The 25,693-nt window shown below is 39.8% G+C and overlaps 1 protein-coding gene across 2 annotated transcripts in view; it reads left to right on the top strand.

Annotated features, from left to right (window-relative positions):
- Window positions 1-25,693, top strand: part of LOC138759023 (lysine-specific demethylase 4B-like) — a 445,720-nt gene that overhangs the window by 398,447 nt on the left and 21,580 nt on the right. For both annotated transcript variants that reach the window (XM_069928806.1, XM_069928805.1), the window contains exon 17: window positions 1,379-1,487. In XM_069928806.1, the coding sequence (XP_069784907.1) occupies window positions 1,379-1,487 (109 nt within the window). The remainder of the gene's footprint in view (window positions 1-1,378; window positions 1,488-25,693) is intronic.

The raw sequence follows: 25,693 nt of genomic DNA, 5'->3' as shown, positions 1-25,693 counted from the left end.
ATGAACAAACTCACTTGTTCTTACTTTCTGAAAATTTTATTTGCTCATCCTGACAAATTATTCTTTGGCATGGGTGGGTGAGAGAGAGAGTGAGAGTTGCAGTTCTCCACTGTCCTTTTCTCTTACCCCAGACTGTCACTAATTTTAATTTACTACCTGTTGTAAATAAACTCCTTACATCACTTCTTACTGATTTCTATTCATAGGAACTCATGGCATGTTTATTCTAACTTAATTTCCCCTTATAATTTAATAATTTTATCACAACTTTCATTCTGATGAATCTGCCCTGCACCATTATTGAAGATGATTAATTGCAGTGACCTCCAAGCCTGTAACAAAAACTTTATTTGGCAACCTCAACCAGTGCTTCCTCCCCTACCTCAAAACCCCTCAGTAGCATGAATCTAAAGCTTCGTTTTAAAATATGAACAAGAATCTACAAAGAAAAGCATGTGTTTAAGCCTTCAGAAATAGAATCCCGATGACATATAATGTAACAGATCAATATGTAAGGAATTCTCTGGGATAAAAATGATTTCACGAGGATACATAGACTATTCAATATCACTAATTTATTTCTCCTGGTTCTTTTGTATCAAATTATTGTTAGGTTCATAGATGAGAAATGGCCTTGCCAACAGAAAAGAATGTAATAAATTGTAGCTGATTCTTTGTGATCCAGGAACAAATACTTGAATGCCCCAAGGCAGTGGCCCCAGATTTCCCAGTCACCAGTGAAGTGACAGTGTCAGTAATTCACCTCAATGTTAACTCTATACCGAGCTTTTTGTGGCATGGTCTTCACATCTGCTGTCATCATTTGCTTTAGGGATCAACGAAAAGGAATTTTTTGGCTTCCAGCAACTGTTCTCATTACATTGGAAAATTCTCACAACAAACCAGGAAATGAAGAATACATTTTACAGAACATTACTAAACACTAGAGCAGGCACATCTAATTAAATAGAAGTTGAAATATCTTGAACTTCTTATTTTAAATGTCACTAAGTTTTGTTATCAACAGCTCTGAAATGAATTAATTTTAAGATCACTTGTTTGCAAACCAGTAAATTAATAATGACCAAGTACACCGTGAAAAATTAATTCAATTCAATTAAAAGATTTTAAGCTATTTAACAGCAGAATTAATCAATAAATTACTAAATTCTCAGCGGCATCAGTAATTTTCATGACTCCACTGGAAAAGATTACAAAATCCCACATCCTACAAGTAGAGTTTGAATTAATGGCAGCAACTTTGAGATAACATCATGTGCATTGTTTCACTATCGCTGTAAAGTGCAAAATCTAGACAATTTGTTTTTAGATCCGGGATTCTGTGAACAACATTTAGTAAGTGTTTTTGTCTATTTAGGTGGGTCCATGTGATCTGTGCAATAGCCGTCCCTGAAGTGAAATTTTTGAATGTATTGGAGCGAAATCCAGTCGACATTACTGGGATTCCAGAGCAGAGGCGGAAATTGGTAGGTGCTTAATGGATCATTATCAATTCTTTTACCTTAGCGTTAGCTTGACCTTGATCCTCCTAGTACCTAGTTCATTGAAATAAAGAAAACATTCCTTGAAAATTCAGAGAGCATTCATGCCTGATATCTAATTATTCTTGTCAAACTGTTCATTTTTGTGTTTCGTTACACTTGTTTCTCATGTATGTGAATAAAGATATCCTTTGAAGAAGGATCTTTCCAGCTTTTTTTCTTCGGTTTGCTCCAAAACATAACTTAGGGTCCCTGAGGTGAGACATGGCAGTGTTTTATCCACTGTTAATAGAGACTGTGCAATTGGAGGTCAGTAAGTACCTGCTAATTATCCAGTGGTCCATGCTTGTAGGTACTGGTTTAAGAATGAAATGTGGGTCCGTTATGATTCACCAAAGCTTTAAAAGTTTATTATATTTGATGTTCATGTTTTATTTTTGAAGTGTTTTCTTTTGACAAAGTGTTAGTTTTTAAGTTTAATTTGGGGCTGATTTCTTTGTGTCACTTTGAATGGTACTGATATTCAGCCGTGATTTGCATTTTATCTGCAATGAAAGAACCAATTCAGTGAACTGATTGTGTCTTTTTAAGACAAGCAAAAGTAATACAGCCACATCTCTCAGTCCCAGTGTGCATTTAGTAACCTTGTTGTGCCTTGGCCTGGGGTCCTCAGTTGTGGATCACAGGCAATATTTAACTGTTAGGTGGTCCGACTTCCAATATTGTTTAAAACCATCGGATGCATATAAGGGATTGTAACTAGTGTGTCAGCTGAAAAAGCTGGTACACAGTGAGGGGGAAAATAGTAAAATCATAGCACTGTATCTGGTGATAACTCAATGTAGTTCCAGATTGATGCAATAAAATTCCTTTAATACAAAACTTTAAGGGCATCAGTGATGTTGAACGTGCAGATTTTCTGAACTGTTGGACATTATTCTTCTGCAACAATTTATTCTTCTGTCGATGGAAATAACATAATATGTACAATAAATTTGCCTTGAATCTAAAGTTTTAAAGGTGAAGAAATGGAGTACCAATGAGTTGATGGATAATCTGGGAAAGGAGGGCTCAATGTGGTTATGGGGAGTGGGGGGGTGGAGGGACCAGTGAGGTTATGGGGAGTGTGGGGGGTGGAGGGACCCAGCGAGGTTATGGGGAGTGTCGGGAAGGAGGGACCAGTGAGGTTATGGGGAGTGTGGGGGGTGGAGGGACCCTGTGAGGTTATGGGGAGTGTGGGGGTGGAGGGACCCTGTGAGGTTATGGGGAGTGTGGGGGTGGAGGGACCCTGTGAGGTTATGGGGAGTGTGGGGGTGGAGGGACCCTGTGAGGTTATGGGGAGTGTGGGGGTGGAGGGACCCTGTGAGGTTATGGGGAGTGTGGGGGTGGAGGGAACCTGTGAGGTTATGGGGAGTGTGGGGATGGAGGGACCAGTGAGGTTATGGGGTGTGTGGGGGTGGAGGGACCCTGTGAGATTATGGGGAGTGTGGGAGTGGAGGGACCGATGAGGTTATGGGGTGTGTGGGTATGGAGGGACTGGTGAGGTTATGGGGAGTGTAGGTATAGGTATGGAGGGACTGGTGAGGTTATGGGGAGTGTAGGTATGGAGGGACTGGTGAGGTTATGGGGAGTGTGGGGAAGGAGGGGCCAGTGAGGTTATGGGGAATGTAGAGAAGCAAGACAAAAGTATTGCAGAACAATTGCAAACTGGATTATTGGTGTTTAACTATATTTTCAATCATCTTGATGAAATGCGACTTTGGAATCCAGCAAATCAATCAAATGTAGTAATTGCATTTATCAAACAGCATCATTGTGTGTAGATCTGTGTGTAGCTCTCAGGGCTACCTTTATTAACAGAAGGTGAAAGTTACAAAATACCTTTCTTTTGTGAAAGTCATTCAAATTGATTTGGCCGTGTTTCCTTGGCAACTGTTGATGAGGACCCCTTAATTTTCTCATATAAATTTCCTCATTCACTATGAAAAGAAATAATATGTCAAATTCAAGTGCAAGAACAATGACAATTAGATAATAAAAGAAAGGACCATTATTAGGCCATGTGGACCATTGAGTCTGCTCTGCTACTGGAATCATGGCTAATCTAATCTTCCTTTCAAGTCCAGTCTCCTGCTTTCTCCCATAACCTTTGACACCCTCAATTAATCAAGAACATATCAGCCTCTGCTCTAAATCTAGCCAATGACTTGCCCTCCACGGCCATTTGTGGCAACAAATTTCACAGATTCACCCCTCGAGCTAAAGAAATGCCTCCTCATTGGTTTTTGTCCCCCCAAAACCTCTACCCTCTGGAATTAGATATGGGATTGTCAATTATACATTCATATTCTAAACTCTCGTGAGTACTGCCCAGAGCCATCAAACATTCCTCATGCATTAACTGTCTCATCCCAGGGATCATTCTCATAGGTCTTGTCTGAGCCTCTTGACTGCCAGCACATCATTCCTTGGATTTGGGGCCCAAAACTGCTCATGATACAGGTAGACCCCAACTTACGATGGGGTTTGGTTCTACGACTCTCATCTTAAATAGAAATGATTGTAAGTTGGAGTCTACCTGTACATGTAGTATCCTGACCTGTCTCTACTAAGAGGCCGATGTCCCCATTGCTGCCAGGAGCCTGAGGAGGCACCGGGTGACTAGGGCCACGACTTTGTAGGCCCAAACGGCCTGTTTTCATGCTGTCCAGTATGTCTAAAAATTTTTTTTAAAATTTAAATTTAGGAATTCAAATCCACTTTTCCCACAACTGTTTTTAATCAATCCTGTGCCAATTTGCACTTGGCTCAGATAGTAATCCATAGATTATTGCGTCTTTGGTTCTGGTTTTCAATTTAGAGCTGAGCAGCTCAAATTCCTTCAGCAGAACCTTTTTGCTTGCTCTACCCATGTCGTTGGTACCCACATGGACCACAACAACTGGATCTTTCACCTCCCTTGCCAAATTCCTCTCTAAGTCAGTTGAGATGTCCCAGTTACAGAGAACAGCATCTATTCCTATGACTATACTATCCCCAGTTACTACTTCATTTCTCTTCTCTTTTTTTTCCCTCTTGAATGGCTCCCTGAACCACAGTGTCACGGTCAGGTTGATCATCCCTCTAATATCCTCCACCCTTGCCTGCACAGGAAGCAAGAATCTCTGACCTGTTGGACAAGCTCAAGGGCTGAGGCTTCTCCAGTACGACCTCTCAGATCACACTGAGAGCCACACCCTCTTGTCTCTGACTGCAAACCAAAAGCAGTGACTGCCTCCTGAAGCACAACATCAGATAACTCTTCCCTTCCCTGATGTGCCACAGTGTTTAAAGCTCAGTTTCCAGGACATCATCTTTGATCCTGAGTTCCTTGAGTAACCAGCACTTGTTGCGGATATGGTCACCTTGAACTCCAGTGGACTCCAGTGGACTCAACCAGGTCCCACATCATTTGTACTTTATTTAATTAGTTATAATTTGATGTCATTTAACTTTTGTGTTACCAGTAACCTCGTTTAATTTTAAGTACAAGCCATCTTGATAATTAGTACTCTGTGTTGAAGTAGTTTAAAGAGGAAGGGTCTTGCCTTATTCCCTCTGAAGCCTCTCAAGCCAAAACTTCTAAGTTCCACTCTTACACTGGTCCCTGTGGTCAGCTTCCTTCCTTTTATTGACTACACTACAGTTAATTAGTTAGGCTAAGCATTCACCTTGATGGTCTCTTTTTAAAGTCCCTGCTCTTGCTCCAATTCCCACCTCTGGAAATGAAATTACAAGCTCAGTGCTCACCTTGACAGTCTCTTTCTAAAGTCTCTGCTCTCGGTCCATTTCCCATCTCTGGAAATTAAACTACAAGCTCAGCACTTACCTTGAATGTCTTCTTCTAAAGTATTTTAGGAGTGATGCTTTGTTAAATCAATAGCCCCTTTTACACGGCCGTTAAAAGACAGGAATTAATTGCATTTTAATCTCTTCACCTACCTGTATAAATACAAGGTTGGGTGGGGGGTCATTTTAATCCCATGTCATACCAAAGTAGGTAGTATCAGAGCCAATGGGTTTTGCAACGGCTTCAGCCTAAAAGGGTTCACATAGGATGCCAGTGCTGTAATGCTACAGCACGCCGACGCTGTAGTGCTACAGATCCCACCTCCTTTTGTTCCGGGATGCCGGCTTACTTATGTAAAAGGTTGCACTGACCTGGCATTTCTTAGTTCACTGTGAACAACCCGAGCTGCCTTTAAAGATGGGCTGTTCACATGCCAATTATGTAGTTTTCTGAGTAAAAAGGCCGAATACTATGGAAAATATTCATTGTTGCCTTCCCACATTCAATTAGCAAAGCAGTACTTTCCCAAAGGTTTAAAAACAGAAACTCTGATGTGGTTTTGAGGCACACCTGTTTCACTGCTCAATAACACCATGTTTCGCATTTTGGCCAAACATAATGTGAATGAATTCCTGTGAATCTATCAGTAATGTGATAACCAGTATATTGTTGTCCTGTTGTGAGCAAAAGATAATCGTCTTTATGTCATTGTTCTTAGAATATTTTTAACTTGAATCATTATGATCTGGTCATAATTAAGTGAATTGTGTTGCGACACTGTCCATTTTCATTGGGGCCACTTTCCGCAGGTTAAAAAAAAATCTTTGAATGGAATTTAAAGAAGGCAAACGTAATATAGCATCATTATCATATATTTCTGAATCACTTGCATATTAGGAATTATTGTGAAGTGCAGTGATTGATATTTTATTGCCATATATGGTAGCCATATTGTTCACAGAAAGATCTTGTGTACTGCAGTGAAAGTTGTGACAAAATGTGATCCTTCCAATTTTTTTCCCTGACCAGTTTTCCATCGTCCACTGTCAGTAAACTTCAGCTTGTATCCCAGACCAGATAATTCATTCTTCATATTTTCCTCTCTGATCTACCTTGGATCCTGCTCTTCTCTGTGCTAAATCAAACAATTTAACATTCTTATTTTCTTTCTGAAGCTTTTTCCCTCCCTCTGCCTTTTATTCTTCCACAGATTTTTGTGTTCCTCAGACTTAAAACTTGTACATACCTGGCTCCTTTACTCACACCATTTCAGAATCAGAATTGACTGTTATGAACATGTCACGAAATTCATTGTTTTGTGGGAGCATAAGTAGGAGAAAAAAAGGGAATTTTTGTGACATGTTCATGACAATTCTGATTCTAATTCTGATTGTGTGGAACAGCAATCTTAGCTATTCCAATATGGCCTTTATAAATCAGAGCATTGAGTATAGGAGCTGGGATGTTATGTAAAAATTGGACAAGTCATTGGTGAGGCCAGATTTGGAGTATTGTGTGCAGTTGTCGTCACCAAAGTATCGGAAAGAGGGCAGAGAAGATTTACAAGAGTGTTACCAGGGTTACCTTTATTCTTTTCCGACATGATTTTTTCGACTTACAATGAGTTTCCCAGTAGATAACCCCATTGTACTTTGAGGAGCACATGTATTAGCCAGTGTTATAATTGCTTTGATTGCTCTCCAGTTTACATAATGAGTGATCTGTCAAAATACATCTGTGAATCCTTTGAAAAGTTATCTGCTGCCAATTAATACCATTTTGCCTGGTAGACGCTGCATTATATGGGCATTTACTCTTACCATTTTGCCATCTGCTACCTTAAAATTATTTTCACTGGTGTTTAATTGTGTGCATCCCTTCTAATCTGCTGAACTACCAATGTCACCAATTTGTTAAAAATATTCAGTTGCACCTGTTTTCAGAACATATTTAAGAAAGGCCTGACCAAAGGTGCTGGTAATTTAGAAACCACAAAACACTTGTTTTAAGTTACACAAGAAGTAAACATAGAAATTGAACTTTTAACTTGCATGTTACACCACCCAGCACATACTCTGTTCTCAATACTACCATCAGGAAAGAGGCATTGGTGCCACAAGACTCACACGACCACGTTCAGGAACAGCTGCTACCCCTCCACCATCAGACCCCTCAACAACAGACTCATTCAGGGACTCATTTAAGGACTCTTGCACTTTATTGATTTTTTTTTTTGCCCTCTCTGTATTGCACAGTCAGTTTGTTTATAGTTCTTGTTTACACTTGTACATTGTGTACAGTTTTTTTGCACTACCAATAAGTGGTAATACTTTCTTGCCCATAGGTTAAAGAATCTCAGGGTTGTATGTGATGTCTGACAATAAATCTGAAATTGTAGCTTAAACTCCACCAGAAAATTATAATCTCTTATACTGTCAAATTTAAATTATTGCAGTATAGTAGCATAACAGTTAGTACCGCTTCCCCACATCACTGGTGACCTGGACTTAATCCTAATCATTTGTACTGTCTCTGTGGTGTTTGGCCATTCTGCCTGTGGCAAACTCCTGTACCTTCAATTTCCTTCTGCATCCCAGTTTGATAGGTCATTAGAAGAATCCTGGGGCACTTGATAGAAGTGTGAAAGAGGGAGAAGGGGGTGGATTATTAAGAAATATAAGCAGGAATGGGATTGCTCTGGTAGCTGAAAGAGACCTAGTGTACTCAATGGCCTCCTTTTGTGTTGTATGAAAATATGAAATAACAGCCTCAAGGCTCAGCAAGAACTAAACCTTCATTTTAAGTCTTCAATGCAGCAAGGATGTCCCAAGGCATTTCACAAGAACATTACTGCGTGAAAAATTGATGCCTAGCACATAAGAAGGCATTAAGGTTGATGACCAAAAAAAAAAGAATTATAGGTTTTTTGAGAGCATCAAACAGCAAAAAAGTGGAAAAGAACTCAGCCATTTGATCAGAGAGTTTGAGTTTAGGCTCTTATCTTGAAGGTATAGCAGACATAGTGATTACATTTGGTAAATAAGACAGAAATGAGGAGCAAGAAGTTTTCGGAGCACTGGATACATACGGAGCTGGACAGATTAGAGAGACAGGAAGGGGAGAAATGGTGGAGGGCTTTGAAAGGGAAGGTGAGAGCATGGCTGCACGTTCATAATGAGTTGCTGCTCTACTTTACAAAATATTGCTCCACTATATTTGCAGAATTGTAGCACTCCAACAATTTGCTTCAGAGAACATAAAATACGTGACATACAAATTAGGAGCTGGAGTAAGTCATGTAAATTCGATCTAACTATGTGTTAAAATATTCAAAGACTGCTTCCACTGGCCTTTGAGGGAGAGGATTTCGAAGAATCAAAACCTTCTGAGAGAAGAAATATTTTCTCATCTATGTCTTAAATCAATGGCACCTTATTTCTAAACAGTAGCCCCTATATTTCCTATATTCTCCTAGAAGAGGTAATATTCTAACCACATCCACTTGTCAAAACCCGCTTTGATTTTGTGTTTAAGTAAAGTCATGCTTTGTTCCATAAAACTCCCAACAGATACAAGGCTGGACTGTCTTACCTTTCCCCCCTGGAAGACAAACCAACCATTCTGTGTATCATTGCAGTAGAAGGTTTGGTTTGGTTCCACTATATTAAATATTCTTCCTTAAATATGGAGCCCAGTATTTTTCGGCAGTAGTTTCACTGTGTCCAACTGAAGTACAACTACCCTACTTTTGTGATCACTTTAATGCGATTTTTCTTCCACTGGTGCTACTCAACCCACTGAGTTCCTCATGTAAATTATGTTTGGCTTCAGATTCCAGATGACTGCATTCTGTAATTATCCCTAATTACATGTGTGTAAACATTAGCTTTTTGAGGACCATGCCCTGGGAACCAAGATCCCGTTGTATCTCATAGCTCTGCGCTCTCTCACCATTTAGATTTTTTTACTTGCCAAATTGGACAATTTGACATTTTCCCACATTATCTCCAGCATTTCTAGATCTTTTCCCATTCTCCCAACCTGCCTCTCTCCCTCTTTACCTGCTTTGTGATGCCTTTGCAACTCTGTGCATTGGAAGGAAATCATATCCCATGTGAAGGTGACAACACCAGTAGTGTCCACGAGACCCCCAGTCGTTCGATAACTTAATACCACCAAAATATTTTTTCTACTCAGAATATATTTTTTGGTTCCAGAATGATAGGATTATTATCAGCAAAAATAACTGAGTAGATCAAGATTCTAAACATTCTTATTGATGAAATTAATAGAAGACATTTCCAAGTTTGCAGTTGACACGAAGCTGTAAATGACTATGATATAGTTGGGATCACAGAGACATGGCTTCAAAGGGACCAAGGCTGGGAGCTTAACATTTATGGATTTTCAATATTCAGGAAGGACAGACAGAAAGGAAAAGGAGGTGGGGTAGCATTGTTGGTTAGAGAGGAATTAAAAGCAATAGAAAGGAAGGATGTTAGCTTGAATGATGTGGAATCAATGTGGGTAGAGCTGCAAAATGCAAGGGGGAAAAAGACGTTAGTGGGAGTTGTATATAGACCACCTAACAGTAGTAGAGAGGTTGGGGATGGAATTAAACAGGAAATTGGAAATGCATGCAACAAAGGCAAGGCAGTTATAATGGGTGACTTTAATCTCCATATCGACTGGATGAATCAAATTGGTAAGGGTACTGATGAGGACGATTTCTTAGAAGGTATACGGGATAATTTTCTAACCCAGTATGTTGAAGAACCAGCGAGGGAAAAGGCCATTCTAGACTGGGTTCTGAGTAATGAGGAAGGGTTAGTTAACAGTCTTGTTGTGCGAAGCCCTTTGGGCAAGAGTGACCACAATATGGTGGAATTTTACATTAGGATGGAAAGTGACAGGGTTAATTCTGTAACTCAGGTTCTGAACTTAAAGAAGGGTGACTTTGAGGGTATGAGACGCGAATTGATTAAGTTATATTAGCAAATGTTACTTAAAGGATTAACTGTAGAAAGGCAATAGCAAGCATTTAAGGATCACCTGGATGAATTACAGCATTTGTTCATCCAGGTTTGGAAAAAGAACAACTCAAGGAGGGTTATCACATCCTTGGATAACAAGGGAAATCGGGGAAAGTATCAAGTGTAAAGAGGAAGCGTATAGACGAGCCAGGAAAGACAGAATACCAGAGGATTGGGAGAAATTCTGAGTTCTACAGAGGAAGACAAAGGGATTAATCAGGAAAGGCAAAAGAGATTATGAGAGAAAGTTGGCAGGGAACATAAAAAATGACTGTAAAAGTTTTTATAGATATGTAAAGGGAGAGACTAGAAAGACAAATGTGGGTCCCTTGCAGTCAGAAGCAGGTGAATTGGTCATGGGGAACAAGGACATGGCAGACCAATTAAATAACTACTTTTGTTGGGTCTTCACTAGGAAAAATATGAATAATCTTCAGGAAATAATAGGGGACCATGTGACGGAAGGACTGGGAAAAATAAGTGTAAGTTATGAGGATGTGTTGGATAAATTGAAGGGATTAAAGGCAGATAAGTCCCCAGGCCCAGATGGTCTGCATCCCAGAGTGCTAAAGGAAGTAGCCCATGAAATAGTGGATGCATTGTTGATAATTTTTCAAAACTCTTTAGATTCTGGAGTAGTTCCTGAGGACTGGAGGACGGCTAATGTAACTCCACTTTTTAAAAAGGGAGGGAAAGAGAAATCAGGGAATTATAGACCGGTTAGCTTGACATCGGTAATGGGGAAAATGTTAGAGTCAGTTATTAAAGATGTGATTGCGGCACATCTGGAAAGTGGTGAATTCATTGGTCAGAGCCATCATGGTTTTATGAAGGGAAAATTGTGTCTGACTAATCTTATTGAATTTTTTGAGGATGTAACTAGTAGAGTGGATAGGGGAGAACCAGTAGATGTAGTTTACCTGGATTTTCAGAAGGCTTTTGTTAAGGTCCCACACAGGAGATTACTATACAAACTTAAGGCATACGGTATAGGAGATATAGTATTGAGGTGGATAGAGAATTGGTTGACACTTAGGAAGCAAAGAGTAGGAATAAACGGGTTCTTTTCGGAATGGCAGTCAGTTACTAGTGGGGTACCACAAGGCTCAGTGCTAGGACTCCAGTTATTTACGATATATATATTTGATTTAGATGAGGAAATAGAAAAAAGGATTTCCAAGTTTGCAGACGACACGAAGCTGGGTGGGATTGTAAGCTGTGTAGAGGCTTACACTCTGTGTAAGAGTGTGCAGGGTGACTTGGACAGGTTGGGTGAGTGGGCAAATGCATGGCAGATGCAATATAATTTGGATAAGTGTGTGGTTACCCACTTTGGAGGAAAGAATGGGAGGGCTGAGTACTATCTTAATGGTATCCAATTAGGAAAAGGGGAGATGCAGAGAGACCTGGGTGTCGCTGTGCATCAGTCATTAAAGGTGGGCATGCAGGTGCACCAAGCAGTAAAAAAAGGAGAATGGTATGTTGGCGTTCATATCAAGAGGATTCGAGTACAGGAGCAGAGAGGTATTGATGCAGTTGTATAGGGCCTTGGTGAGACCTCACCTGGAGTATTGTGTTCAGTTTTGGTCTCCTTATCTGAGAAAGGACATCATTGCCATGGAGAGAGTGCAGAAAAGGTTGACCAGATTGATACCAGGGATGGAGGGACTTGCATATGAAGAAAGGCTAGAACGACTGGGCTTGTACTCGCTGGAGTTTAGACGATTAAGAGGAAATTTAATAGAAACGTTCAAAATTCTTAAGGGATTTGACAGGCTAGATGCAGGAAGATTGTTCCCAATGTTGAGCAAGTCTAGAACCAGGGGTCACAGTTTAAGGATAAAGTGAAAGTCCTTTAGGACTGAGATGAGGAAGAATTTTTTCACTCAGAGGGTGGTGAATTTATGGAAATCTCTGCCACAGGAAGTGATTGAGGTCGGTTCCATAGCTATATTTAAGAGAGAGTTAGAGTTAGTACTTGTGACTAGGGGGATCAGGGGGTATGGAGAGAGAGCTGGAACAGGGTACTGAGTGGATGATCAGCCATGATCTCATTGAATGGCAGAGCAGGCTCGAAGGGCCGAATGACCTACTCCTGCTCCTATCTTATATGTTTCTATGTTTCCATGATCAAAATAAATGGCGGTGTAGGCTTGAAGGGCCAAATGGCCTACTCCTACACCTATTTTCTATGTTTCTAAGTGAGGATTCCAATAGCTGCAAAGCCAAAGTAATTATTGCAGAGTAACTTGAACAGTCACAGGCATGTGAATTTTCCGCATTTCCGTGGATTTCTGCTTTTGAAAAATTTGATTTTTCACCCCTTTGCTCGCCAGCACTGTTCCCTTGACAGCTGTGACTAGCCTTCCAATCGCATGCTTGCTTGCTGCTCCCTTCTTCATTGTTTAGATCAATGACGTATGAATGGCTGTGCATGTGCAAGCATTCCTGTGTGCAGCCAGCTGTAAGGCCAGGCAAGCAAGCGCATAGAAGGCTCTGAGTTCCTCTGGGAATGAAGCTTTGCCATCTGCTATTGCACTGGATTTTGTTTTGTAGCAGGTTATATCATTTAGTCCCTGCCACAGTTGTTGGCAGTCCTTTGTTGTTTCCATTTTCATCTGGAATCTCCACTTCGCCCGTGGAATAGCTTTTCTCAGGTCATACCTCTTCCTTCTGTATTAATATTGTTCTCTGGACTTAAATGTCTGCGATCTGTCTCTCAGCAGGTTCCAAATTTCATTGTTCATCTAGGCCTTCTAGTTGGGGAAAATCCTGAATGATTTGGTGGGGACTCACTCAACCACAGCTATTTTGATAAAGTCTGTGACAGCCCTGGTGTTATTGTTCACATTTTCAGATAGGTCCTTGAACATCGCCCAATCTGCTAACTCAAAGAAGTCCTGTTCTTCTAACTGTCCTGTTCTTCAGAGGCTCTCTTTTTAGGCTCTCTTTGTATGATGGCAGAAGGATCACAGCAGTTAATGTGAGAGAGAGAGAGAGAGAGAAAAAAACCAAAAACTGCATTTATAACACTGCATTCATATCTTATTCAGGACATTCTAAGGCACTTTACAGCCAATTAAATAATTTTAATATGCTGATCCCATTGTAATGTTGGAAACATTCTTTCTTTGGCTTGGCTTCGCGGACGAAGATTTATGGAGGGGTAATGTCCACGCCAGCTGCAGGCTCGTTTGTGGCTGACAAGTCCGATGCAGGACAGGCAGACACGGACACGGTTGCAGCGGTTGCAAGGGAAACATTACACACGACTGGCTCCCACAATTTACACACGACTGGCTCCCACAATCTGGATAAAATAACATTGGGTCCTTTTATTTAATGGAGTTGAACAAAAGTAAATATTAAACAACACATCTGGATAGCGGTTAGTGCGTCAGCGATTGGGGCCGGGATTTTAATCCTGTCCTGTCTGTAAGGAGTTTGTCTGTTTCCCCCCCCACCGAGCACATTTTTCAAATCTGGCACCTACTCTACCACCTGCTCTATGCACCTTGAGGCCCAACCCCCGCTCTGACACTGCCGCCACCCCCACCCCTCCCCCCTCCCCCCTCCCCCCCTCCCCCAGCTCCGACATAGGGAGAACATACAAACTCCTTACAGTGCAGGATTCAAACCCAAGTCCAGACCCAGTTGCACTGTAAAGGCGTTGCACTAACTGCTATGCCAACCGTGCCTACTTGTGTTTGGTGGAAGACTTTATTCGTTTGGACAGGAAAAGATTAAGTTTTGCAAATAGTCTTCTGAAGGAAATTTCCACCATGTTACATGAAGTGGGCAGACAAAAGCTCAGACTTACACAGACCCTTTTCTCAAGTTTAGTTCAGCCAATTGTAGAATGTGGGGATCGTTGGCAACACCAGCATTCATGGCTGTGCCTAATCACCTTTTGAGAAAGTGCAAATGAAAAGTATTCCAATATTGTTATTGGGTTGGGAGAGGAATTCCTGGATGTTGGCCCATTTGGTAGTATGCTATAAGTCACAGTGGTCTGTTCCTAAGAAGGAACTTGGGGCATGTGGAGTTAAACAAGGGAGTCTGCAGATGCTCGGGATGAGTGCAATGGACAGACGCGCTGGAGAAACTCAGGAGGTCACACAGCATCCATAGGAAGTAAAAGGCAGAAGCCCGAAACATTGGTTACCCTTTACTTCCTGTGGATACTGCGTGACCTGCTGAGTTTCTCCAGCATGTTTGTGTATTGCACTTGGGGGATATGATAATGTTCCCATGTGACTAAAGCCTTGTCTTTCTCTGCATGATGTGCTATTCAAGAATGTATCCTGTAGACAATGTACGCTATTCATGGTAGGAGGGTGAATGTTTGGGTTAGTTGTCAGTCAGATTTGATAGTCTCAAGCTGCTTGAATGTTATTGGAGTTGCATTTATTGAGGCAAGTGAGGGATATTCCATCACACTCTTTCCTTATGAAATAAAAGTCACAAAACAGCGTAGGATAGGAACAGGTCCTTAAGTCTACCATGTCTGCACCGTCCATGATGCCAAGGTCATTGTTGCAATCTAAATTAATACCATCTGGCTGCATGTTGTCTGCATCCTTCAATTCTCTGCCTATTCATGTATCAGCTTAAATACCTCTTAAATGTTGCTATCATCTCTGTTTCAACTACCTCCTTTGACAATGTAGTGTGTTCTAGGCCCTAGAAATAAGTAAATAGATTGACTTTCAAATCCCCTCTTTACCTTCCAGATGATGGAAGAGCTGGTAGGAGTCAGGAGCAGAATCCTGTCATTTCTCAGCATCTTTCTCTTCTACCTTCCCATCTTTAATATGCTGATACCATTGTAATGTAATGTTGGAAACATAGGACTGGCTCCCACAATCTGGATAAAATAATAACATTGGGTCCTTTTATTTAATGGAGTTGAACAAAAGTAAATATTAAACAACACATCCTGAATAGTGGTTAGTGCATCAGCGATCGGGGCCGGGATTTTGTCTGTTTTCCCCCCCCCACCCACCCCCCCCACCCCCCGAGCACATTTTTCAAATCTGCTCTTACCGAGCAGCCTGTGGTCCTCCCCCTTGCTTGCTCATCTCATCTCCTCCTCCCCTCTCCCCCCATCTTACATTCAACATTCCAGTTTTTCCGCATTCATGCCAGAAAAGTTGATTGCCTTTTACTTACTGTGGGTGCTGCATGAACCTGCTGAGTTTTTCAAGCACTTTTGTGTACTGCAGAATTGTATATCAGAGTTCCTAACTCATATTAGCTTAATGGCTAGTCCAGTAAGGTTTCTCTTCAATGGTGATTCCCAGGATATTGATGGTAGTGGTCAAGATACACGAGTACAATTTCCATCCTCAATCTCCTAATTCTCACTTGGGTCAGAAGTGAGTGTGTCTAATTTCTGAACCTGCATTTTAAACAAAGATCTTAATTTGAAAGATAAGCACTTTTATTCAGAGCACAGTTCCCTTGAGGAATGACTAATAATGGAAATAGTGTACTTGAAAAGTAAGTTGCATATTGTCGGATTTAATTTCACTTTGCTTATCACTGTGGGCCTAGGAATAGAATTATGTCCATGCCTTGGAGAATGCAGGAAATAGTGAAAAGATATGAAAAGTGCAAATAATTTTGATCTCAACCAAGATGAATTGCCAAGAAAAGATCATGATGTAAATGGTGCAATTTCCCTCTGATTTTTCAGATCCTCAAAGGATTAAACAGCCAGAGTATTCCGCATTGTAAACAGGACTATCTCTGTCTTTTATCTGATTATGCACATTATTGTGTGTTCGGTGTGAAAGCATGAGGGATTGATGTTGTCAGATTAAAATAGTGTTTTTAAAACTTGGAGACTGAACTTCAATTAGACTTTTCATTCTGAGGAGATGCTGCCAACTAGAACATCACAGATAATTATTATCGTACAAAACTGACAGACTAGATGTAATTGTGACCGATCTTGCTCATTTTAGGCTTGACCTCTCAGGAGCTTTCTTGGCATTTTTTCCCCCCAGTGCTGACATCGCAATAACGATTTAGAAAAGCCTTTAATCAGAGGCAGTTTTAGTACCTGTACTCCTTAATGGCATTATCACAAAGGGGAGAGCTTTTGTCTCTTCTTCACCAGTGCTTTATCAAGTATGGCCAGTTTCCACAAGTTCATTAGGCAATGTGTTATCCACAGCCCTTCCACAGGTGAGGCAGGAGGTGCATGGATACTGTATGAGGGTGTATAGTCTACCATACTTCTGCCCTTGACACAGGGCTTTTGTGAGTGACTGCTACCCAGTTTGAATTGTTTCCTTTCTCTGGTGATAATGAGAGAGGTCCATGTACCAAGGAGTAGCTTCAGTGCTGATAATTCAACATTTTTTTTGTTGCTTTTGCTGTGAAATCTCAGCCATCATTCTTTCCCTTTGATTAGATAGCTGTACAATGTAAAATGCAAAACTTTTTGACATGGATCAACTTGTACAAAGAAAAAAACTTCTGTCCATCCATCTAATCTATGCTGCAAGGCATGTGAAATATCAGCCGTATACTTCTCATTTAAAAGGATGACTATTTTTTAAGTATTTATTCATGATTGTTGCCTTTCTGTCAACATTGGTTCATCTTGCCTCAGTCACAATAATTAACGGTTGACGTTGACTGTGAAAGTTGATTTGTGGAACTTCTGTCACAAATGTTTGATGTTTGTTTCAGTTTAGTTTCTTCCTTTAAAAATCAGCCTCTCAACACAGTACTGTATCTCACATTGGTATTCAGGTTAAGAACTTGTGCTAGCATATATGGGAACTTTTTCAAAATTGCAATTTAATGGTTAAAATCCAGCATTTTTCAAGCATTATCTGGCTGAAATGTGCCTGTTAGAATTAAGTATGTTATAACATCACATGACCTCAGAGTGTATATTGACTAAAATCACACTGAAATGCTGGAGAAACTCAGTTGGTCTTTTCAGCATCCATAGGAAACAAAGATATATTACTGATGTTTCTGGCCTGAACCCTTCTTCAAGGTTAAGCCAGAAGCAGGAAATGTCAGAAAGCCTCAGAATTCAGACAGTGCTGGCCAAAGGGAGGAATCCAGTCCAACAAAAGGTATAACTTGGTTATGATAAGGGATGAGGTAAGAATTTATCATGTTTGTGCAAAAAGAGATGGAATGGAAAGACAGAGATAGGGAAAGGCGATGGGGGAAGAAGGGGGGGGGGATGTTTAACGAAAGCCACAGATTATCTGAATTCTGAGACTTTCTGAATTTACTGCTTCTGGTTTATTCTTTGAAGAGGGCTCAGGTCCAAAATGTCAGCAATATATCTTTGTCTCCTATGGATGCTGAAAAGACCAGCTGAGTTCCTCCATCATTTTGGCATGTTTTTACTACAATCACAGCGTCTGCAGACTTTCGAGTTTCACTCTGTGTGCAGACTAAGCTGAAGATCCCCAGTCAAAATTGCAAATCTAAGTTTTTAAGTAACTTACAGTTAGTGGTGGGCCAATCCAATGGGAATAAATATAGATTCTCAGAAGCAATAGAGTCAATGGGAATCGTGGACAGCCTTCTTGGTTATAAATCTTCCTTGGCTCAATAACAGATCAATTTTAAATGTTTCCATTTACACAATAATGCAGTGATCCTAATGTCAGTGGATCACGGGGGGATTCTGAGGGACAGGATACATCAGCATTTGGAAATGCAAGGCCTAAGTAGAGATAGTCAGCATGGCCTGGCATGTGGGAAATTGTGTCTCATGAATTTTGTTGTTTTTGAAGAGATGACCAACAGAATTGATAAGGGAAGAGTGACAGATGTCCATATGGATAGTAGGCTGGGTTGGAAAGTTAGATCACATGGGACCCAGAGAGAGCAGGCGAATTGGATACAAAATTGATGGTAGAGTGTGCAGAAATTGGTGGTGGAGGGTTGTCTCTCACATTTAAGTCCTGTGAGCAGTGGTGTACTGTGGGTATTGGTGCTGGTCCACTCATATTGACAATTTTGTTTAGTATTTAGGTGGTGCAATTGGTAAATTTGCAGATGCCATCAGGAAAAAGGTAGACTAATGTTGGAACAGGATCTCAATCAACTTGGAAAGTAGGGAAAGTTATGACTAATGGAATTTAATTCAGTCAATTGCAAAGTGATGCATATTGAGAAGTTAAACCAAGGCAGGACTTGCACAGTAAATTTCAAGGCCCTGGGAATGTTGTAAAACAGAGAGACCTGGGGTATAACTATGTACTTCCCTCATAGTGGTGATCCAGGTAGATAAAATAGTGAAGAAAATAAAGTGAAGTGTAAAACATGAAAGTCTGTAGACACTGTGATTAAAGTAAAAGCACAATCCTGGAGAAACTCAGCAGGTTAAACAATGTACTTTAGATAAAGGTACATAACCAATGTTTTGGGCTAGAGGCCTTCATCAAGGTAAGTTTTAAAAAATTTATTTAGACATACAGCACAGTTCCAGGCCATTTCAACCCATTAATCCATGCTGCCCAATTTACACACAATTAACCTCTAGCCCCCAGTATGTTTCGAACATTGGGAGGAAACCAGAATCCCCGGGGAAAGCCCACACAGACATAGGGAAAATGTACAAGCTCCTTACAGACAGGATGGCAAAAGAACTTCGGTCCCAATTGCTGGCACTGTAAAGGCATTGTCCTAACCACTATTCAACCCGTGCAGCCCCTAAGATGGTGAAGAAAGTGTTTATTGGATAAGGCATCAAGTACAAGAGTGGAGCATCATGCTACAGCTGCATGGAATGTTGGTGAGACGGAATATTTGTGCAGTTCTGGATAATATACCATAGGAAGGATGTGATTAACCTAGGAAGGTGGGCAGGAAAATATTCACAAAGATGTTTGATTAACTGAGACTGTAGGTGTTTTGAGGGATGCCCTCATGGAGGTGTATGAGATCACCATGGAATCATAGATAAGATGGATGGTCACCATCTATCTCAGGGTAGGGGAGTCAAAAATTGGAGGGCATAGGTTTAAGGTGAGAGTGAAAAAAATTAACTGTGTGGGGGGCACTCCTGCCCCCCCCCCCCCCACCAACAGCGTAATGGATACTTGGAGTGCAGTGACAGAGAAAGTGATAGAGGCAGTTACAATCTTTAAAAGATATTTGGATAGATTCATGGGTAGGAAAGGTTTAGGGATTTGGGACAAATTTTTAAAAAATATTTTATTTAAGATCAACGCAAATATAACAACAAAACTTTTATTATTATAAAATGTGATTAAATACATGTTGTATAAAGAAAAAGAGAAAAAAAACCCATCTAATTAAAATCTCCCTCCCAACCCCCAACCTCTATCTACTACCCCCACTAAAAAAAATCTAAATTACTAAAGTACATAATGAATATAATTATATATTAGATTGGATTGCTTCAGAAAACACACAAAGATTCCCCAAAAAATTCACAAGAAAACATTATTTTATTTTTAAGGGAAGACTTCTCAGGTTCGGAGGATTCAAAGGAAATATTTATAATTTCAAACCCAATGTTTGAGCATACGGGCTCCAAATCTGTAAAAATACAGAATATTTACTTCTTCAATTATATGTATTTTTCTAATAGAATATAACTTTGAACCTCTGTTTGCCATCTTCCTAATGTTAATGAGACATCTGATTTCCAAGTATCAACGATACGTTTCCTTGCTATCACCAAAGCTAATTTAACAAATTTCAATTGAAAATCTGATAAACGTAGTTTTGGAGTTATGCTTTCACAATTTACCATCAAAAATAACTCGGGGTGGGGGGGAGTTGAACAGGAAAACAACACCTGTTGTTAAATCCTTACTAATAGAAATCCAAAAAGGTTTAACTTTTGAACAAGACCATGTAGAATGAATAAAAGTTCCAATATCTTCACCATATCTAAAACATTGATCTGATGTACTCAGTTTCCAACTATTTAATTTCTGCGGTGTAATATTTAACTGATGTAAAAAAAATTACAATGACATAATGTACATCTTACGTTAATTGTATTAGACATAACCTCTTTACATAAATTTTGCCAAATTTGTTGATCTATTGATATATTTGAATCTTGTTCCCATCTTTCTCATGACTTAAATAAATCTAATTTAGGTGCTTTTTCTTGTAACATCATATATGCTATTGAAATAAACTTTTAAACCATTCCATCAACAACTGTTCCAAATCTGTAGGATATTTTAATGCCATATCTGGTCCTAAGTAGGCTCTTAATTGAAAATAACAAAGTGTATTATGTGGGATATCATACTTAATTTTTAACTGATCAAATGGCATCAATCTACCATTTTCAAAACAATCCCCTATTTTAGAAATTCTTTTAGTATACCAAATATTTTAAAAAGGATTATCTTTTGAAAAAATTATGTGGATGAATTAATGGCAAAAGACATCCATCATTTTTTCTACTTAATCTTATTGCAAATATCAATCAAATGTTTCAATAATGGAGCATCTCTATCAGTAACCATTAACCTTGGTTCCCATATTTAAATAAATTCCTCAGGTATAGTTTCTCTAATCTTGTTTAACTCAATTTCTACCCATGATGGTTTAATATTCTCAAATAAGGAAAGAAGAAACCGAATTGTGCTACTTTATAATAATTCTAACATTTAGGAAGTTGTAATCCGTGTAATTCATATTTCTAAGTTAATTTTTTCTAACAATATTCTTGCCATCTTACCTTTCCAGAGACATTTCCTAATTTGTTTATTTAAATGCTGAAAAAAAATTGAGGTACAGAGATTGGTAAAGTCTGAAACAAATATTGAATTCTTGGAAAAATTTTAATAAAATTAACCCTTCCAATTAAAGTTATAGGCAAATTTATCCATTTTTTTCAAATCTTCATTTATTTTCTTAAATAATTGAATATAATTTAATTTATATAAATTTTTCAAATTATTTTTTCTACATATTCCTAAATATTTAATCCCAGTATCAGTCCACAAATGTCTTTTTGACATTGTGAATAATCACCCTGTACTAATTCCATTACCTCAACTTCCTTGAAATAAATTGGGAGCACCAGTTAGCCTCATTTCCCCAATCCAACGTACTTCTTTAGTTCCTCTGTGTTCTCTGGAATCAGCAACTTCACATTAAGCTTCCACAGTTCCCTGCCAACTTCACACTGGTGTGAAGTCAGTGGTTCTGACCATGACAACCTTTGACACAAAGAGAACAGGCCCATGAGCCCGTGCCGCCCAATTAAACTACAACCCTCGGTATGTTTCGAATGGTGAGAGGAAACTGGAGCCCCCGGTGAAAACCCATCCAGACACAAAGAGAAAGTACCAGCTCCTTAGAGACAGCGTGGATTTCGAACTCCGGTCGTGATCGCTGGGGCTGTAACAGTATTGAGCTAACCGCTACACCCACCGTGTTGCCCTTTTATGCAGAAAAAATTTTCACTTGGCATTTGCTGGTCCAAATTCCAATCGTGCCTTTGACATCCCCACAGGTCTCTGCCCCCTTGACATAACAGCCTAGGAAGGTGAGCATGTCTACTACTTCTAGCCCATGTGGGTTGAGCATGTGCACTGTTATCACTTGAAGCGGTTTCTCCCAGCATTCTGGAACTACTTTCACTCCTATTGCTTGAAGAGATCGGGAAGCTAACTCAGCACATATTGTCAAAGACACTTTTAAGCAGAAAATAAAATCTGTCCTTGCACATAATGCACAAGTACTTTTTTTAAAAATAACTAGCACAAATCTTATCAAATTTTGAAGAGAATTTGAATGGCTTTACCATATGGAGTTAAATTACTTCACTGTGGCAGAGCTGATGGCATCAGCAGTTTTGATTGGACAGCAGAATGTCAGTTCAAGCCATTTAGACTTGTGGATCCTGCCTTTGAAGTTGTGTAGTCAAATATTGTGTCTTTTCTGTTTCTGTCAATGTTGCATTTTGATATTGAATGAGTAATTATTTTCAATCTGAGGAATATTTTCTATATTATTGCCCTAAGTATCAGCATAAAAGATCTGCAGAGACTTGTCTGTTGTATTCATTTCTTAATAAAAATTTTAAATTATTTGAGAGTAAAGCTGAAATTGTTTTCATCCAAGATGTGGTTGCAAGGCTATGGAATTTGGCCCATCACACTAGTGCTGCCTCGGAATCATAGGATCACATGGCATGGAATCGGGCCATTTGGCCCAATATCCATACTGACCAGTGGGAAGTCTGCCTTCTCTGTACCCTTCATAATTTTGTATACCTCTATCATATCCCTTCTTTACTTCTTTTGTGCTCTAGGGAAAACAGACCTAACTTCTCCATTTTCTCTTTATAACTGGTCCAACCCAGCAACAACTGGGTGAATCTCCTCTTCACGCTCTCCAGCGCGTGTACCTTGATGACCAGGACAGCATGCAGTACTCTAGCTGAGATCTGACCAAGGCTTTATAAAGCTCAAGCATAACTGTACTGAATGCCCTGACTAATATAGAGCAGTATCATATATGCCTTCTGATTCATCATTGGAAGTAGGTGCAGGTTTAGGCCATTCGGTCCTTCTAGTCTACACAATCATTGAATACAATCATGACTGATCACATGACTTCTGAACCCATAATCGAATTGAATAGTGGTGTCATCCTCAAGATTCTGGGTACTGGTACTCCAAGATCATTTTGATACTCCAGACTCCTTTAGACCCTACCAGCCTTATTAGCGCTCTCAAAATGCATCACCAGTGAATCATTATTGCTCTGTTGTTGAAGACTCTTGCCCACTCTATCAACAAGTCTGCCAATCTACGTTTTATCCACGAACTTTCTGATCTTACATTCCAATCATTCACATATATTATGAACAGCAGGGTCTTCTAATACATGGAACACCAATTGTCACAGGCATCCAATCTCAAAAACACTTCCATTTCTGTTGCCAATTTTGAATCAGTTTGCCAATTTAATCCCAAATCCCATTCACCTTTTGAACCAACCTCCCGTATTGAACCCCATCAAGGCTTTACTAATGTTCATGTAAATCATATCTACTGAACTGCCCTCATCAATTCACATTGTTATGTTATCTCATTAAAAAGCTTATTATTGTTTATCAAACAGAATTTTTAGATTTTTAATTTTAATGATACAACACAGTAGAAGCCCATTCTATTCATTGAAACCTGTGCCACCCAATTTACCTGCCAACCCCAAAAGAGTTCAGAGTGTGGGTGGAAACCAGAGCACCCTGAGAAAACTGAGACAGGTCATGGGGAGACCTTGAAAATTTTTCCCCTTGACTGTTTCTGATTAGTACTCACCACCCCCCCACTAAATCCCCCACTTCCAAGAAATCACTGATCATCTCCTTCAAATTTTTCCAGTGTTTTCCCTACCACTGATGTTATGCTTCTAATTTTATTGCTTTCTTACCAGTTTGCAGGCTTTTCTCTGCTGTCATTCGTGAAATGGATGACCATATTTCCCATGCTCTAATTGGTCTCTCATTTGTGTCCAGTGAAGATTGAAAAGTCTCAGCCAGAGTCCAGCAACTCGTACCTCTTGTCGCAGCCTAGGATAAATTCCATCCAGTTCAGGGGATTTATCCATCATCAAGCCTGCCAAGGCTTCTTCTTTAAATATGGAAACCTCCTCTGAAACTTCACTGAACTCCCCAACTATAAAATCTGTTTCTTTTATATGAAAATAATCCTTTTTGGACCTCGACTGTGCCTTCTCACTCCTCACATGGATTGTCTATGGTAATCAAAACAGGTTTCTGCTTTTCCCTTCAGAGCTATGCACGGTTTCCTCAAAATATTTATCCACCTATGATAAAACGCGCTTTTCTTCTGCTGTTTTTTAAAAAAAAAATTCCCCTCGTAATGCAATGATTTTTAATTACATAATGGATTATCCTGGGCCTAACTAAACACGATATTCTTTAAATCTCATCTTATTTTTGTATAATGGTGCTCTAGAGAGACGTAATAGTGAGAGAATGATGTGAATGTGTTACACATTAACAACAAATGAAGAGTTCGTGTGAACTAAGGTGCACAGATTAATGTCCAACCCTAATCATTAAGTTGTCCTTGATTTTATATAGCCTAATAAGAATAATGTTCGTCTTATGGGAGTCTCTGTTAGAATGGTCAACGTCTCAACCCTATTTCAGGGATTGGAACACATAATCCTTGTTGCCGTTTCTGTACATAAATGGAGAGGTACATCTCTGGGATACTCCAGCTTAGTATTTGAACTATGGCCATATCTTCATTTTCATGTAAATGTAAAAGATCACTTCATACTGGACAACATCTGGCAATCATTGCCTCCAAAGAACAGACTAAATGTGTCATCACTGTGGGAATAGTCTTGTGTGCACACATGTGCTGGGCTTCTTTCTTTCAGTTGGCAAAACATGGGTCTCCTAGGAGCAGAGATGAATCAAGTGTTTCCCTGCAATATAAACCAAACATGGAGTCAGCGCATCTGAAGTGCGGCAGTACCTTCAGAGGAAGATCTAATCGGGTGATAAAAATCACAATCTGCCGAATGAACTTGGGGTCGAGCAGCATCGGTTGGTCATGTCCACTGATGCAGCTTGACTGCTGAGTTCCTCTGTCAGATTGTTTTTGCTCCAGATTCCAGCATTGCAACCCATGTATCTCTATACCACGGAGATGTTTGCCTTAGCAATTTTATTATAAATGCATTGATTTCTGGATATATCTCACTTGTACCTCATTGGGATCATCTGGGAGTTGACTCATTCAGACTTGATTACTGTATTTATCACCACCTCACTGAAGCAAAGATGCAGTTTTGTACTGATTGCTTTTTAATAATCCATGACTGTCTCTCGTGATTGGATTAGAGGTTTTGGTTTCGCATCTGTTGAAGGTCTTGAAGATTTAAGGAGACGCGAAATGTGAGAATTGTTTCTGAGGAGAGAACAGTAATTAGCGTTTCAGGTTGGTGACTTACCGTCACCATTGGAAGAACATCAATAGTTTTGTTCCACAGTGGAATGCAGCAAAGATTAAATGAGAAAAGGTAGGATGGTGTAAAGTGAAAAGAATTGTTAGGAGAGAAGGAAAGAAATTAACACAATGTAAACTAGAGCGGACAAGTCTATATGCATAGTTATTTGACGTACATACAGCACGGTTACGGGCCTTTTTGGTCCATGAGCCCATGCAGCCCAATTGTGCAGAGCGCGCTGAGGGTCTGCAGAGAGAAATGTATAGTGAGTGGGCAAGAGTCTGGCAGATAAAATACAATGCTGGTAACTATGAGGTTGTCTAATTTGGAAAAAAAAATAAAAGATCAAATCA

The sequence above is a fragment of the Narcine bancroftii genome, chromosome 3, assembly GCF_036971445.1.
Source record: "Narcine bancroftii isolate sNarBan1 chromosome 3, sNarBan1.hap1, whole genome shotgun sequence".
In the NCBI taxonomy this organism is placed as follows: Eukaryota; Metazoa; Chordata; class Chondrichthyes; order Torpediniformes; family Narcinidae; genus Narcine; species Narcine bancroftii.
This window is presented reverse-complemented; position numbering and strand designations above follow the sequence as displayed.